This window comes from Pelobates fuscus, chromosome 3 (assembly GCF_036172605.1).
Source record: "Pelobates fuscus isolate aPelFus1 chromosome 3, aPelFus1.pri, whole genome shotgun sequence".
Classification (NCBI taxonomy): Eukaryota; Metazoa; Chordata; class Amphibia; order Anura; family Pelobatidae; genus Pelobates; species Pelobates fuscus.
Genome location: NC_086319.1, coordinates 298,821,298 through 298,839,792, shown reverse-complemented (window position 1 = coordinate 298,839,792; position 18,495 = coordinate 298,821,298). Strand labels below are relative to the sequence as shown.

At 39.4% G+C, this 18,495-nt stretch overlaps 1 protein-coding gene across 1 annotated transcript in view; it reads left to right on the top strand.

Annotated features, from left to right (window-relative positions):
* Window positions 1–17,862, top strand: part of RAB11A (RAB11A, member RAS oncogene family) — an 18,851-nt gene extending 989 nt beyond the window's left edge. Inside the window, exons 2-5 of the mRNA XM_063448759.1 lie at window positions 7,089–7,284; window positions 15,491–15,684; window positions 16,359–16,439; window positions 17,285–17,862. Of these exons, the coding sequence (XP_063304829.1) occupies window positions 7,089–7,284; window positions 15,491–15,684; window positions 16,359–16,439; window positions 17,285–17,424 (611 nt within the window). The 3' untranslated portion in view covers window positions 17,425–17,862. The remainder of the gene's footprint in view (window positions 1–7,088; window positions 7,285–15,490; window positions 15,685–16,358; window positions 16,440–17,284) is intronic.
* The last annotated feature ends 633 nt before the right edge of the window (window positions 17,863–18,495 follow it).

Here is an 18,495-nt window from a genome sequence, read left to right as displayed (position 1 = left end):
GGGGTGATGGAAATAATAAAAGTGTCTCTCTTGTGGAATACAGGGGTGACGTAGTTTCAGTAAGATTTGTAAGAAGTTAACAGGGAATGGTATAGTAATATTTCAAAATAAGAGTAGTGACATTGGTGTGGGGGGGGGGGGGTTGCGTAATGGTTTAAGGATAACAGTCTGGTAGATTTGCAACTTTGGGAGACCGTTGGATAGAAGTTAGAAATGGCACAGTAATGTATGGAAAATTAGGCCATAACTCATTGTGTCATGTTGTCTGTGTATATATCATTAAATACATTCAAAGCCTACTTTTAATGTCCCCAAGGCCTTTAGTGTCTTTTTAGGACACCTATTGAGAGGGTTTTTGTGTCCTCCATTCTGTTTTTTTAATTCATATCACATTCATTTTGCTTTAGACTTACATTTTAAAGAGAGTGTGAATTATCAGCTGTTCAAAATTAATAAAAATGTTATGCCAATATAGTCGACTTATTTTTTTTTCTAATATGAACTCTTTGAATTCCCAAGTATTTCCATAACCCTGTCAGTTTTAATCCGTTTTAATCCCACATTGGCCCAGTCATTCCATGAAACAGTTTTGTTGTTGCTTAATGTGTGACTAAGTGCTAATTGTGATAACCAGTATCTATGTGGCAATTTGACATAAGAAGGAAGTGTTATAGGCCTCACTGGCTTTTGGAAACTGTAAACCCATTCATTGCTGGAACCAATGCACCCTTCCTTCTTGATTTAAGTAAAATATGGATTAAACTTCAAGCCTAGAAAGAAAGAAAAGCAAGTGAGACTTTCACCCTGCAAACTGTCGTGTTCAGGTCCAGTGGTTACCATTACTTGACCTCTCTGAAGTTAGGAATGCGGTGTTGGGTGTGTTAGGAAAAGGCACCAGGCTGTACAGGACTCCCAGCCTCCCCCTCCAGGCTTTGTTTGTACAAAATCCTCCCAAATTCTGAGCCCCAGACCCAAATCAAGAGCTCCCTTTACTCTCTAGTTCAAATATATTTGTTTCACAATTTAACTGCCCAAGTATTCCAGTTTGTACAGAACATTATTTATTTTTGTTTCAGGTGTGTGTAAATTGTTAGAAAAAAAAATACCCTGCTCTACATTAATGTTTGTCCATTTTAATCTATGAGCTAAACTGAACCCTGTTTATCTATGTAACTCTGATCTTAATCAACACTTAAGCACAGTTTCATATTAAAACGTATTAATTAAAAAAATCTATGCAAGTTAGCTTTAAGCATTTCTTTATATTTTACATTTTATTCATGCTATAATTTAAAACGTTTACACACACTATATCAAACCAGTGATTCTTGTAATTTTTACAAGGATCCAAACTGTGTACCTGGCATTAAAGTGGCAATCTATTCGTTAATGGTAAAATTAATTTGAATTCCTATGCTACACTTGTAATATGTATGCTTAATGTCTTCCTGGTAAAATATTTCATAATAAGACGCTTACCAATGTCACATCGGTGCCCGTTGCACTGGATAAGACCCTAGACGCTGCAACTATTTTTTGTAAGCAGCTGGGGCCTTACATTTATGATTTCTGCTCTGACCATTGCAAAAACGTTAATTGTAAGGCCACATTTAAAAGAGCGTGTTTAATAAGCAATGACAGTTTGCTATTTGGGAAGACTAATGCTAAAGTCTGAAAGTCACACTTCTTTTTCTTTAGTTGTGGCTACTGATCCAAGATTGACAAAGCCATTTTTTCTGAAATGTTAAGGAGAAATATGTTGACCGCTTATGAATTCTTTTAGTTCTTTATTACAACTTTCCTTTTGGAATGTGCAATGATTCATTGATGTACACTGGTAATTTTGGGGAATTCATATAAATGTTAGAAAAGAACCAATGTAGACTATACTTTATAATCATTTGTACATCCGCACTTTCACGTTTATGTGCTGAAGAATAATTCTAAGGAAGGGTAGGGATTTCCATAGTAGTTGTGCTTTGGAACTGCTCAACTGATTAGGCTTCTTGATTACTTTCGATCTATAATGCAAATGATGGCAGTTTTCGTCCGTACGCTGTGCTAGCCAAGTTGCTTGTAAAGATATACTTTTACTGTAAAATGTTGTTTCTTGTTGCTTTCTGTCTCAGTATAAACGTATGTATGCCATGCACGTTAGTCTTCTGCGTGGTTAGGAGGATGTGGATGCAGAGTTAGGAGATTTACATTTATGCAAATATATTAATTGGTGGGGGGGGGGTGTATTCACATAACATTCAATTGTATTGAATTAAAAAATTGAATTTACCAATTTGAATCTGTATATAGCCTAATTGCAAACAGATCTTCCACTGAACCTATCTTATCAACTTGAAGTGTTGGTTGTAATTTTGGAAATTAGATTTTCTGTTCCATTTTTTCATGCTTTTATGCTAGCAAGACATCATAGCACTGTAGGTCAGCCGCTGGGGCAGGCACTGCTTTGGGGAATAAACCTTTGGTTTCTCTTAACCTGAAATGGATCTTGTTAATCATGCTTTTGTGGGTGACACAAACATTTAAAGTTTTAGTGGCTACTGCTGCACTTGTTAAAGATAATTCGTGCTTCCTGTACACAGGATTTCCTCACTTTATGGAAGATTTCTTCCTTTTGTAAGTTTTTGACTGTACTCTGGCCCGCCCTGCGCCTTTCAAGCTGTGGGTGTCATTCCTTTGTGACTCAGGTGAATCACACGACACACCCTCTGAGCTCAGCAGAGTCCCATGAATAGAGAGCATTGCATCACATTCTTTTGCACTCAGCTGTGGCTGCCAGCACAGGTATAAAGGAAGTATTTGTTGTATTAGGCTCCATCAGTCTGGCAGCCTTTGAAATAAAGTTGAGAGCTGTTTACTACTGCAGTTTGCCCTTGAGGACAGACGGCGCAATCTTCACCTGACTGCATACGTTGTTCTTAAAACTTCTTCCACAGCTGATTGGTTCATTAAAGCTTTAAAGGAATACCCTTAACATAAGTAAATATATGTAGTTTTACTGTTAGTGTGTTCCTGGTGGCATTGGACTTTTTAAATTAAAATAATAAAGGTAAACTCTGCTATCATCCAGCGGCGTCCTAGTCTTGCAGCTGCACAAGATCATCTAATACTTTTCATAGGGAAGCATTAAGGGCCCTACTATGCATGTGCCCCTAGCACGGTTTTGCACAAATTGGATTCTCATAGAGAAGCATTATAAAGCTTCTTTTTGTGTAGATTTAATTATTTTCAGTGTCCTCACGATGTCAAACGTTAACACATTAAAAAAAAAAAAAAAGGGCTTTCTATGAGAAAGTGCCTCAAGTGGCTGCCTGCTTCTAGAGGCCTACTGACTGATAAATGTAAACATTGATTTTTCTCTAAAAAGGCAATGCTTACATTTGTCATACTGCCGAGACATATTAAGAATAGTGGTTTTGGTGCTTAGTGTCTCTTGTAAGATCTGGACTTTGGAATGTAATCTGCATTTTTTTGATGAAATTCCACATTAATATTTATATAGCGCCAGCAAATCCCGTAGCGCTGTACAATGGGTGCATTATGTGTGCTTTGCAAATCTCTAGTTTGTTTTTGAGCATCAAGCTTGTCAAATGCCACACGCACTGGTCACAGACTGAATCTTGCCTAGTAAAACAGAACAGTGGGCAATATAATATGCAACTCCTTAGGGCCATAATGATCAGCTCAGATAACCACTCTCTAGAATTACTTCATCTGCTTGTCTCAACCTGTCTGACTTTCTAATGCCTACCTATTCAACCTTATCTTGTATCGTTTATTTGTTTTTCTTTTGTATTTCCTTTCCCTCTCTGCAGTTATTGCCCCTTACACAGTTAAATCCCAGAGCAGCTTTGGTTTACAACCTTTAATCGATTTCCAGTATAAATGATTGGGGATCACTGCTGTAGGCCAGATTGGTCTCCTAGCTCCTGCTGTGTGTGTGTGTATGTGCTGTGAAGTTTTTCAGTTTACTTTCTGGGGGTGGCTACTTTGGAATGATAAAACCATGCCAAATCTGTCCTAAAATGCAAATAATATGCTGAGCTGCAGATTTTCTCAAATTACCACTTGCATGGTTCCAGGTGCCAGGACACATGCAAACAGAAAGAAACTAGTTTCCTGATGCATGCTTGAGAATAATGTTTTATTCACATTGTGCAAAATCTGCTTTATATTGACTCCTGGGGCATTAAAGTAAAGAAAAATGAAAGCAAGGATGTGCCTGTTTAGATTGTAGGCTTGCTTTCACAATAGGACATTGCCGAATTAAGAATTGCAGCAGGAAATGTTTCTTAGACTGTGTAATTCCATTCTCCCTTCTCAGTGGCGTAATGCTGTGCCGTTAAATAGTTGTCTTGTGATCCTACACAATTAATCCACTGGTACACCTTCCCTTATGGAAAAAACTTGACAATGCAAAAAAATAAAATTAAAAAATGACTATCATTAGGTGTCTTTTATAAATTTTAGGAACCGGCTTATGTCATAGACCAGACTAACAGGTGCACTTGGGTGTATAGCATAAAAAATTGTGACAGTTCTTCATTGTTCTGTTTATTTACTAAAAATGTAATTGTGAATTGAAAACCAAATGGTTGATTTATAAAACTTCTCCAACTCTGCTATAATTTCATATTAATCAATTTTCTTAATTTTTGACATTTGACTTTAAAAAAAAATAAAAAAATATATAAATCTTTTTCCAATACGGTCCCAGTCCTCAAGTACCCCCTACCAGTTCAGAATTTAGAGATTACCCTGTTGTGTCTAAAGATTGATTTATTTTCTAAAAAAAAAAACCTGGGTAATTCCTGAATCCTGGACTGTTAAGGTACTTGAGAACTGGGTTGGGAACCCATGATAAAGATTGTAAGCATGTTTGAGCAAGGTCAAACTCGTCTCATTTATTGTTATATTTCCCCATTGATAGTATTGTAAAGCACTGAGGAATAAGTTGGTGCTATAATAATAATTATTGGAAGGGGAAGGGGGATACAATGGCAAGTAAGTGCTCATATTTTTGGCACTTTATTCAGGCTTTAAAAAAAAAATTGTCACCTTATGCCTGGAAGACTGGACAGCCCACCACCCAGACTACCTCTTCATTACTATACCTCATTCCACTAACCTGTAGCTTCCCTCTGTTGGTTAATCATGTGTTTCTTGAAGGGTTTTACCTGTAAAGAACCAAATTTAATAAACTTTTCTATAATTCTAATTGAAAAAAAGATAGTGGGAATATATAATACGCTATATTCAACTATCAATAACCTTTCGTAGGAAGGGTGAAAGAAAAGTATTTTTTCCTAAACAAACCTCAACTGGAAAACAAATGCCCCCATTCAGAGCCTAAAAACAGATAAATATAAAAATTCCAGGAGGGATGAGAGGGGTTAATATAGATCAAAACATAAAAAATATAAACTCGATAGAATAAAAATAATACTAATATGAGAGATGGAGATGAAAAAGTACAGAAAAATAAATGAATTGATGGCTAACTAAAACAGCATAAAAGTGTCTAAAACAGTGACAATATAAATGTGAGCAATCACAGTGGTTGTCCTATTGCAGAGTTCAAAAAAAGTATATTGGATACAATATCTACTTAAAATATCCCACAATGTAGCAGATAATAACGAAGTTACAATAACATGAATTTATTAGATTTGAAGAGGCAGAGCGATCCGGAGCTGGATAGGAGACTTTGGGTTTAAACCACACGTGGACAGTATCAATCGAATAGTCTGACGGCAGTCTGTTCCATGAATCCATCTAGAAATTGTCTGTTTATTCCTGTAGGCAGGTGTATTAGTATTTAACATGCCTAAGGTAGGGGTGGGAGATCTGGTTCGGCTGCCTGAACAATTCAATACAGCACCAAACCTCTATTTAAAGAACACCTTTGGGATGAGCTGGAACAGGAGGTTCTCCACATGAACTCATTGTTTAAAATTCGCTGGCTCTGAGATGATACTCTTGAGTCTCGATGTGCTAGAATATCTACAGCACCGTGCCACATTTATATGGAAAAGATCTCTCTCTCTTCTAGTGACAAAAATGAAGATCGGTCTATCAGTTGTGTCATGTGCATACTCATAAATTATCTAAATCCTTTATTAGTAATCATATTAGTTTTTTAGAATGTTTTTATCAGCTAGTTCAGTTAACTAGAAGATGAGTTGACGTGCAGGAGTGGGGAGGACTAGATGAGTTGACGTGCAGGAGTGGGAGCCAGTTTATTAGCCGTAGGGGGGTGGGGATAGATGAGCTGGCTTGCAGAAGTGTGGGGGAGTGCTAGTGTAGCTGGTGCGCAGAAGTTGGGGCGATGAGCTGGTGTGTAGCTGGGAGCCAGTGTAGGAGCTGGGACAACCCACTTGTATATTGCCACCTCCACAGTTGCTTTCCTGCCTTGAGCTGTGCTCTGCACGAGGGTGCTCACCGCAGGGAGTGGTGATGTGAGGTCGTGCAACTTGGTGTCTCATTAACTGGTGGCTCGTTGTAGACGATGGCCTTCTGTGACTGGAAGAGGCAAGTACCACATGTTATGGATGGTGTGAGCACGGGTTATCATGCAATGATGGATGGATTTGGCTGTGCAAACACTGCGGCCCTTTTTGCACCGCTGAATAACCATTAACATTTTGGATTGACCATATTGCAATACAGAAGGGGTTACAGGAATCATGCCTCATCAAGTCCTCAAGATGAAGACACATGTGGTGCTTATTATAACAATTTAATTTATTTCTAAATTGGTTCATCTATATTCGTATCTCCACAAAGTGGCCACAGTCTTTCTAACATGTATTATGAGTTTAATAACGTTTAAATGTGGTATCTCCCCAAAGAGAGATACTTATGCATGTATAATTAATTGAATGCATTTTAATTAGTATTAATATTTAAGATTTAATTTTTTCATTAGCTGTATAAGTTTTAGTGCAGTGTATGCATATAGAATATCAGCTCTATGTGGATTGTATAAATATCTGTGTACATGCAATCTCTCCTCTAATTGATTTCCATTATGTCTATATTTCTGGCTAATGCTATGTTCCTGTTTCCTGCAGTGGTGCTGATTGGAGATTCTGGTGTGGGGAAAAGTAACCTCCTGTCTCGATTCACTCGCAACGAGTTTAACCTAGAGAGTAAAAGTACAATTGGTGTAGAGTTTGCTACGAGAAGCATCCAGGTGGATGGAAAAACAGTCAAGGCTCAGATCTGGGACACTGCTGGTCAGGAGAGATACAGAGCCATAACCTCCGCGTGAGTATCAAGTGTCCATAAAAGAACAGGGCACCTGTGACTAATCTTTTCTTTTTATATATATATATTTTTATTTTTTTAAAGGCTTGGAATAATATAGAAGGTTTTTTTTTTTTTTTTTTGTTTTGTTTTTAATCAGGGTGCGTTTGATTTAAAGATTTTTAAACTCAAACTTATTTTTGCTAGTTGTTATATTTGCAACCAGATGGAGATTTCATATTTATAATACTTTTTAAATTGACCGTATATTCACCAAAACAACTTTAGCTTAATGAAACAGTTTTGATGTATAGATCATGCCCTTGTAGTCTCTCTGCTCAGTTCTCTGCCATGGAGTTAAATCACTTTATTTATGCAGCCCTAGGCACACCTCCCTGCATGTGACTTAAACAGCCTTCCTAAACACGTCCTGTACAGTATCATCTAATGTTTACACTTCCTTTATTGCAATTTCTGCTTCATATGGTATTTATTATCTCCTGCTCTGTTAATAGCTTGCTTCTGGATCTCCCTTCAGGATTCTTCTGAATGTAGTTAATTTTACAGAGCAGGAGATAAAAACCTTTAAAGTAAGTTTTACATCTGATCTGAAAGTAAATCTAATTTTTTTTATGCAGGCTGTGTCAGTCACAGACAGGGGAGGTGTGGCTAGGGCTGTATAAACAGAAACAAAAATGATTTAACTCCTAAATGGCAGAGAATTGAGCAGTGAAACTTCAGAAGCATGATTTATACACCAAAACTGTTTCATTAAGCTCGTTATTTTGGTGACTATAGTGTCCTTTTAAGATTAGTTTTAAAGTTATATCAGAAGTGATTTTGTTTTATACTATTTGCAAGGCTGGATTAACCCCTTAAGGACCAAACTTCTGGAATAAAAGGGAATCATGACATGTCACACATGTCATGTGTCCTTAAAGGGTTAAGAGCCTGTTGGGCCTGGTGCTAACAATTTTAATGGACCCAACTACTGAATCCTATAGACAAAAAACACTGACTGTCATACCTTCCAAATGTCCTGTATCTGGCGGGCGTGGCCCGATTGGAACCTAATTGGATGCATTCATAAAAATAAACATATGCTGTGCTAATCTCTTGCTTTCTTAGCCCAGTCTATCTGTATACACGAGAAGTCCTGCAGCTCTCATCCCCTCTCTTACTTATCACAAGCTTTGAATTTTGCCTCCTCGGCACTCACTTGTCCACCCCTCCATTACACCAAAAAGGAAAAAATATCCCCACAAGACAGACATTAGCATGTAGTTGGTCCCCCCCCTTGTTGCTATAACAGCTTCTATTCCTCTGGGAAGACTTTCATCAAGATTTTGGAGTGTTTCTGTGGGAAATTTTGCCCATTCATCCACAAAAGCATTTACGAGTTCATGCATTGATATTGGATGAGAAGGCCTGGCACGCAATCTCCATTCTAGTTCATCCTAAAGGTGTTTAATGGAGTTGAGGTCAGGGCTCTGTGCAGGCCAGTCAAGTTCTTCCACACCAAACTCATCCAACCATGTATTTATGGACCTTGGTTTGTGCATTGGGGCACAGTCACGCTAGAATAGAAAATGGCCATCCAAAATGTCTTGGTATGCTGAAGCATTAAGATTTTCCCTCACTGGAAGTAAGGGGCTTAGCCTAAGACAGCTCATACCATTATCCATCCTCCATCAAATTTTACAGTTGGCACAATGCAGTCAGACAGGTAACATGCTCCTGGCATCTGCCAAACCCTGGCTAACCAATCAGTCTCCCAAACAGAGAAGTGTGATTCTTAACTCCACAGAACATGTTTCCACCGTCCAGTGTGAGGCTTGCATGCAGCTGCTCGGCCATAGAAATCCATTCCATGAAGCTCCTGCCGCACAGTGTTTATACTGATCTTAATGCCATTAGAAGTTTGGAAATAATACGCACTCAGCACTCCATGACACTGCTTTGTGTGTTTACGTGGTATTCCACTTTGTGTCAGAGTTGCTGCTGTTCCTAAACACTTCCACTTAACAATAATACCACTTACAGTTGATGGTAGAATATCTAGAAGGGAAGACATTTCACAAACTGACTTATTGTAAAGGTGGCATTCTATCACAGTACCACACTTGCATTTACTGCATTTACTGAGCTCATTTTTTTCACAAATGTATGTAAATTCAGACTGTATGGCCAGTTGCTTGATTTTATACACCTGTGGCAATGTGTCTGCTTGAAACACCTGAATTCAATCATTTTTAAACCTGACATGTACTACTACTGTGCAAAAAACTGTGTTCAGTAACTTCTGTTCACAACAATATCCACAAAGTAAGACTTTGCTTCTATCCTGTGCACTGAATGACACCTGACTGTTTCAGTTTTTACAGTTAAAATTTGAGAGACTGATTTGATGGGCTTATGGGCCATTTTAGCAGTGTTTTTTTTTGTGTGTTTTTTTTCAAATTACCACACGAAGGCCTACCATTTGTAAAAGTAGACACTCCGGGGTATGTCACATGTTGTATATTGTGCCTTAATGTGTTGCAATCTTTCACCAGTTTGTACAAAAAAAGATTTTGTGAGGGGGTGGGGCCTAACCGCTGAGCCGAGCAGACACAAAACTGTATAGCTCCTCTAACTGCAGGCAAGAATTAAGCCAAAACCAGGCCTGTAGGGCATCAAAACGACACGAAAGTGTCCCCAATAGTGAGGTGCCATTGTGGGGTACATGCTGACACCAAACAATCTGCACTTTGTGCACGACATGGCGGAAAATTACCTGCGGCTTACAGGCATGGCGGGCGCGGGGGAGGCGGCCGCTTCCCCGCAGTCTGCCACGGCGGTAAGCATGACAAAAAGCCCATGTTCCCCCCCCTATGGACCGGCGGGGGTCATCCCGGTCCCAAGAGAGCTCACCCACGCAACGGAGCAGCACATCCAGACAGGGCCCATCCATCCCAGAATGGTGCCGATAGCAACTGGGCCGCCTGGCATAAAAGAAGGTCCAGACATTCTGGCAAGGCTGAATGCCATATTCGAGGCATTCTGGCGAAGAATAGAGGACCGACAAGCACTGACCCCAGGCACAGAGGTACACTCACCTTCACAGCTGCCTACACGCTCACAAAATCAAGGCTCACACCACGAGGAGAAACAAGCACTGAAATGGCGCTACAAGAAACGTCTCCTCCCGCCACCAAGCAGAACCTCGCGGGCGCATCTGGTAGCAAGGGAACCATCAGGCAAGCCTAAAGCCACTAAGTCCCGACCCACGCCCAGACCGCTAACTCACACAAGCTACAAGAGACGCCGGCGCCACTGTACACACCGGAGCAAGCCAAGGGAGAGCAGAAACCAGCGGGTCCCAGGGGCATACCGGCAATACAGCCAAACAGCGGAAAGATTGGACCTAAGACCACAGTTCAATCACACACCCAGACTGGGGTGGAAGACATGCCGACAGCCCAGCAAGCACGAGCCACTGTGGGCCTACCGACTGCCAGCAGAGGGAAGCAGCTACCAAACCACCAGAGATGGCATCGGTTAAAGGGCAGAGAACTGAGATGGGGATAAGTCAGGGTATCGACTACCCCAAGTCCGACCATACCCAGTTGGGAAACACTATTATTTCATGCCTTAGAAGCACGTTGTTTCACAATTTTGTCTTAACCTGACAGAACACAACATTAGTGATGCCCACTTTACCCTACCTTATGTTAAAACGCACCTCCATCTAGTTTCACTGCCAAGTAGTCAACTCACTGTACCCAGACCGCTCTCACCTCTCTGGGGCTGAAAGCACATCCCACACACACACAGACAAGGCAGCCATACTGGAAATATCTTACCTAGCAGTTCCAAAACAAAGCAGAAACAGTCTGAAATCAACTTCTTGTATTATTAAATTTCACCAAGTTTCTAGAAAACCCCACTTATTAGGAATGCTGATACTGTAATCGAACACTAGATAACTCACACAAGCATGTTTATACACCTGTTATTATACCTTTAAAAAATTAGTGCCGGACAATCGCAATGCTTTTATACCATGTAAGCAATGTATCCTGTATTTTTATTTTTGTTCTATGCCGTTGGGGAATGAAAAGCGGTATGTACTCACCTGCACTACAAAAATAAAGAATTTAAAAAAAAAAAATAAAAAATGTGTTTTTCATTTCTTTTTTACATACACATTATATTTAACCTTGCATTTTTCATATGTGATAAGTGCCACTGTTATCAAACTCCCCCCCCCCCCCAAATTATGCTCAGCAAACTCTTCTGAAATAAACAATATCCCTATTGTAGACGCCATCTTGCGACGTTAAAGTGCCAAGAGAACGGACTGTTTCAGTTTGTACAGTTACAATTTTGATAGATGAACTTGACGGGCCTATTCTGCATTTTGAGGCACTGTAGGCACTTAGTGGGGTAATAGCTACTTCGTCCAAGGAGATATCTGACTGCTATTTTGGGGTCAAGAAGGATTTTTTTCCTAGTTTGTTGCATAATTGGAAGTGCTTCAGACTGGGTGTTTTGCCTTCTTTTGGATCAACAGCAAAAACATATGTGAGGAAGGCTGAACTTGATGGACGCAAGTCTCTTTTCAGCTATGTAACTATATTACAACCATAACCTACTTAGCAACTACTACCTCAAATGGCCATCTTCTCTGAACTCACTAATTAGATCAGGACTTATTCATCATACAGTGGGGTGAGATCCAACCTTAACAGCTATGTATACTATTGACTTAGTTTTGCCTTTTATTTTATTTTTTTAACTGTATACAATTTTTGCCTTCTACTTTTTGCCATCATCTTCTACAAGGATTACACATATACACACCAGTGGACTGAATATTGATATTTGTTTTATTTTTTATTCTGTCTTTTTCTTCTGTTATCCCATGAATGTTTGTGCATACATTGCTACTTACATATATCAGGGGGATCCACCGGTATTTATTTATTTATAAAATATTTTACCAGGAAAGATACATTGAGATTTCTCTCGTTTTAAAGTATGTCCTGGGTCCATAAACCTTGCATTATCTTTTGTTGGTATTTATATGTTATATAGGTTTATTTCCGCACACCAGTTCTTGTATACCTTGCTATATAGGCATGGGATCAGGTGATTCATGGGCTTTATATACAAAGTAGCCCCTTTCTCACCCCCCCTTTCCATAGGAATGGATAAAGATGTTTTGATGTTCTTTTGTAAAAAATATAAATACACATTTTTTGCATTTACTCGAGTTTGTGTGTGTGTGTGTATATATATATATATATATATATATATATATATATATATATATATTTATTTTCCAGACTCTGGCACACAACCCAAAAAATTTTAAATCAACAATATTACCCGGGTGCCTCCAAATAAACAAGGTCAAGCAGGAGCACTCGCTTGGGGCGAGCAAGTGCTCCTGTTTGACCTTGTTTATTTTTATATATATTTATATAAAAATATTTTTTGATTATACGTTTAGGGGTTATACATGAGGGTGACCTCAATACCTGCACCAATCCCTGTATAGAGTGCCAACATCATATAATTGTTTGTAAAAAAAATAAATAAAAAAAAGTTAGGAGCCAGTTTTTTAGGAGTTTTATTTTCATTGACAAAAATACAATTCTTAAAGCGACACTATAGTCACAAGAACCTCTACAGCTTAAAGCGACACTAGAGTCACCAGAACAACTACAGCTTAATGTAGGTTCTGTTTAGTATAGTCAGTCACTGTAGGCTTTTTGTTGTAAACACTGCCTTTTGAGAGAAAAGACAATGTTTACATTGTAGCCTAGGAACACAGGTCCTTTGTGGGTTGCAGCACTGACATCCAGTGTCTCCATACTCTGCATGAAGCCGCTAAACTTTACTCATAGTGCTGTATTGATTCAGGGAATTCTGATTGGCCAGGGTGGTGTTTGGCCTCCTTGGCTGAGATCATCAGAATTCCTGTGGGAAATGATTCTGATTGACTGAGATCACCACTTCTAAAGATTTTGCCAGCGCCTGCAGATCTGCACAGCGCTGGAAATATGGTAAGATTTTTGTATATTTAAGGAGAGAAGCGGGGGGGGGGGGGGGGGGGATAGGTAGATAGGTTCAGGAATACGTGATCTAGATTGATTGCTTAGATGCATTTAAAGGGCTGTATGCAGTGCTGACTTTCAGAACTAAATGCAGCTTATCAAAAAGTCCATAGACACTAAAACTGATCGCTGATAGCGGGGTGCACCAGGTATCCATTGATACATGGGATCCCTTCGGTGAGAAGGGATTAATCCTACTCACCACAATCTAGTTATAGGCATCTAAATGCCTTTTTAAAGGACCACTATAGTGCCAGGAAAACATACTCGTTTTCCTGGCACTATAGGGTCTCTAGGTTCCCCCCACCCATAGGGTCCCCCTCCCGCCGGGCTCTAGGGTGAGGAAGGGGTTAAACACATACCTTTTCTCCACCACCGGGCTCCCTCGGCGCTGGGGACTCTCCGCCTCCTTTCCCGTCATTGGCTGAAAGCGCATTCAGCCAGTCTCATAGGAAAGCATTCACAATGCTTTCCTATGGACGCTGGCGTCTTCTCACTGTGAGAAGCGCGGAAGTGCCTCTAGCGGCTGTCAATGAGACAGCCACTAGAGGCTGGATTAACCCATAGGTAAACATAGCAGTTTCTCTTTTGACTGGTGGGGGTGATCACGATCCGCTTCCCAGACCTGTCGGGACTTGATATTAATGCCACACACATCGGTACCGCCCGCGGTGGAATGTCCATGATGGTGGACATCACATATGCTCCTGCTTACCATGGCGAGAAGATCTCCATTCTAAACCGCTTGGCTGATCTATTCACTGCCTTTTGGCAGAAACTGAGGGCTAAACAATACGCACCTGCTCCACGAGTCGCTCTCACGCCACTCAATCCATCCCCACTATGCAATGGCCAACCAGCAGCTCCTGGAACTCCAGCAACATGCCTTAGGTGGCGGATTTTGCGCCGGCGGGCATTGAAGGAGTCATGCAAGCCAACTCTGAGGCAGAGTGTTTGTGTCATATGCAGCATTATCAACATGTGATGAGTGGGGATGGGGAAACTGACTGTTTGATTTTATGACACCGAGTCTGAAGATCAGTACCAGCTTGGGGTACTGTTGTGCTCACGACGGGCATCGGCTGATCCACATGTAGGGTGCTTGGCAGTACCTCACTAACCTGCCTAAATGAATGCGGCTGCTTTAATGGCGGGTGCATATTATTGTTGTTTTCTCATATGTATGCCTTTCTAGATCACTTAATTTGCTGATGTTGCCTATGTCCTATATGCTTACTAAACGTCTGTATGATGCCTCGGGGGCTACCTGGGGGGGGTACATCTTGTAGCTAACCAGTCCTCCATTGCTTTAGCTCAGCTTAGTTATTTTTACCTGTTATTCTGTCTAGCACAGTGTCTTTTCTTGTTACATTTTAACATTTTTGTGCGTCAATAAGAATTTTACAAAAATACATTTTCCTTGGTGGTTTTTAAGGTCTATGTGGTCTTGAGATGCTGCCATGATAGAGGATGAGCACCTCTTGTCTAATTTTAACATAAGCTCTCTAACCTTCAATGCTGGTACGTGGATGGATTTAGGAATGTCAGACATTTGTCTGTTAATGCTTTTGCAGCACAAAGATGAGACATTGCATGATTTGGGTTAAACCCCGGGGACCTACCTTCAATAGGGTGCCATGGATTCCAAAAAAGTTTACATTTAATTATTTTTTTGGCTTGTTTTCTCCTCTGAAGGAATGGAGTGGGAGGTATCATTGTAAGTTGCTTCGGCCTAAGAAAAAGTTATTTTGTGAACCCGTCGGCCTTTATTGGGCCTTTCTGTTACAATTGTCTTCCCATAATAAGGCGATGATACGATCATAGAATAGTGGGGTCTGAGTAGTTCTATGTAATGAGCCGTTATGCTGCAGAGCATATGGCAATATTTTGCCCCCTTCCCCCTTTTGAAATTACTTTGTTTTATGAAGGAGACACACACTATCTGTCATTTGTTTCAGTAATACCAGCAGAATAGGTAATTTCCTGTAACTATTTTAAAATGAATGGAATGTGTTAATAAGAAATATTGGTATTTCCCATTACCTCATACTCTCTTGTGTAGCTAACTGAGCACCTTACCCCCATGTTTATATGTTTTACTGACACTGGTTGCTGTCCCACAGGTATTACCGAGGAGCTGTGGGTGCACTGCTGGTCTACGATATTGCCAAGCATCTAACTTATGAGAATGTAGAAAGGTGGTTAAAGGAGCTCCGGGACCATGCAGACAACAACATAGTCATCATGCTGGTCGGCAATAAGAGTGATTTGCGCCACCTGAGGGCTGTGCCTACTGATGAAGCAAGAGCATTTGCAGGTTTGTATAACCTATAGTGGTAAGGGGTTAATACACGTATCCTGCTAAAGCAGCTTGGGCGCAAACATTTCAACAATACTATATTGTTTAAGAATTCAAAGTATGTATTGCTCAGTGGGATTTTCAATTTCCTTTTAAGGTTTGAATTTTCTTTGAAAAAGCCAATTGGATATTTTTATTACATTTATCATCTTTCTTAGTGATTTTCTAGATGGTTGTATATAAAATCCGGGCTCCCTTTGTAAACTCTTCAAGTGAACGTTTTCAATTGTTGACATTAAATATTAACACAAGATCCTACATGAAAATCAAATATGCCACTCATTTACAGGCAACAAGTGTAGTTGGCTATAGGTCATATACTGCTCGCCTTACTGAACTGAGATTTTCTAGAAAGCTTACACCTAAATAAAGACTTAATACCTATGATACATGGTGCCATGGTTTTATTTATATCTATCTATATTACACATACTACAATATTCTTTACCTTTTTGAAGAGACACCAAACTACATCTACTATATTGAGGAAAATCTAAATTTTATAATCTATAGATAGAGCTGCCCTACTCTTTTTGGGGAGTTTTTTCATGCAATAATGAAATTCAGAGCCTTATTTTTTTATTTTATTTTTTAACCACTTTTTTTTTTTTTTTTTTTTTAAATATATGCAGAAAAGAATGGATTGTCGTTCATTGAGACATCCGCATTGGACTCCACAAATGTGGAAGCTGCATTCCAGACAATCCTTACAGGTAAGATCACTAAGAGCGTTCTATGCTCCAATTTACTACGTCCTCATGCTTTAGTACGGGTGTAGGCATGTCTTGCATCACAGATGTTGCACTCTCCCATGATGCTCTCACAAGCCTTTCTAGGACTACAAGTGAAAGTGAATGTGTGCACAGACCATGTTGATGTCCTATTAATAGTGACCTTTGGTGCAGAGGAAAAGGCTAAATATGAAGAACCTGTATAACGGCTTCTTCACATCTGGTAGTGATTTGACCAGTTGATCTATTAAAGGTTTCACAGGGTTCACAATTGTGATTACAGCAATAAACAAGCAAATCTAAACTATTATTTACTAAAGAATAGATGCGTTTGGTTGTCTCACACAGAAATGGAGTCATTTCAGATGGCAAAATTAGCAATTTCCTCCGTGCCTGGAAAACTGTTAACTTTGGCGTCCGTTCAATGAATAATAATCACAAGGTCACAAGATATAGAGTTAGGAATGTACTCTGGTGTAATAAGATTACTCTGCACGTGCCATGGGTTAAAGTTTGATACTGGCCCCTTTTTTATTTATTTTTTATTTTTATAAATCGTATTTGTTCTCATTTGACCTTCAGGATCCCTGAACATATCAGAATGTTAGGAGCTCCTGTGGTTACAATTAAATTTGTCATCACTAGTTCAATATACTCATCGGGCATCCATTCATTGAAAGACTTTGCTCAGAAGAATTGTATTCTGAGCAAATAAAATTAAACCGATCTCTCAAGCTTAGTTAGTGGTGCTGTCTTAGTCATTAATCTAACCTAATCTGTGTTGGAGTCCAGTGATTTAAATCCACTTTTGTTTTCACTTTTTTCAGAGATTTACCGCATTGTGTCTCAGAAGCAGATGTCAGACAGACGCGAGAATGACATGTCTCCCAGCAACAACGTTGTCCCCATTCATGTTCCACCCACCACTGAAAATAAACCAAAGATGCAATGCTGTCAGAACATATAATGGCTGCTGCCTGTGCTGTGCCAGGCTTGTATACCTGTGACCAGATCTAGAGATACCAGGCTTTGTACCATGGTCAAGCTCTAGAACCGCCCGGCTCTGTATATTCCCCATGTCCTGCACTGGACTCTTTGGAATTCTTTTTTGTTTTTTTTTGTTAATATATATTTTTTGAGTGTACGTGTGTAAGAACTTTAATTTTACTATTCCATCTGGATTTTTACATGTCTTAAATTCCTATGATTTGAAACTTCCTGTATTAAAGAAAAAAAAGATAAAATTCTTCTTTCTCTCTCAGCCTCACCCCTTCCCTACTCTTCACATTTCTCTTCTTTAAAGACAGAATGATTCCAGGTTCTCCCCACTCCCCATCCATTCAGAGAAGTCTGTATAATATATGAAATAAAAGCATGTTGCCTGCTATAGGCATCCTTCCTGATAGTTTGTGTATTCAGTTTTTTGCAGTAAAACACTGTTATCTTCAGCTAAGCTGTCCTAGGAAAATGTAAAGGACAGATATACAGATTCAAATCAAGTACTATATGTAAACCTTGTAATAAAAGAGTTTGGAAAAAAAGAATTCTCCTTAGGTGCAGTAAATAATTTGTACTGAATTATGTCGCTGCATAAATCAAACCTTGTGAGGGTTTTGGTGTGAGATGCCTCGGGCCACAGGTTGTAATAATACAGGTATGGACACAGGTAGACCTAGAGCTTATATGAAGCTATGGTTACTATGATGCTTTTCCACCCTGTTACTTATCTATATTCATTCGTATTTTCTAGTTGTCACTCTTGTCTGTGAGATTCGATTTGGAATGTAAGTTACACATTTTTATACAAATATGCAGATTCCATTGTATTGCCTTCCTGAATGGGACTTGGTTAAGTTACCTCTGACATTTCATGAGAAACTAAAATAGTGACTCCTGAAATTAACTTTTTGTTATAATTGCTTTCATTCGGTGTGGAAATATAATTTTTATTTATTTTTTTCATTTTTTTTTGTTGTCAGTCACTTATGGATTACATGCTTGTACTAATGGTATTTAGCAAGGAATGATCTTTGACCTC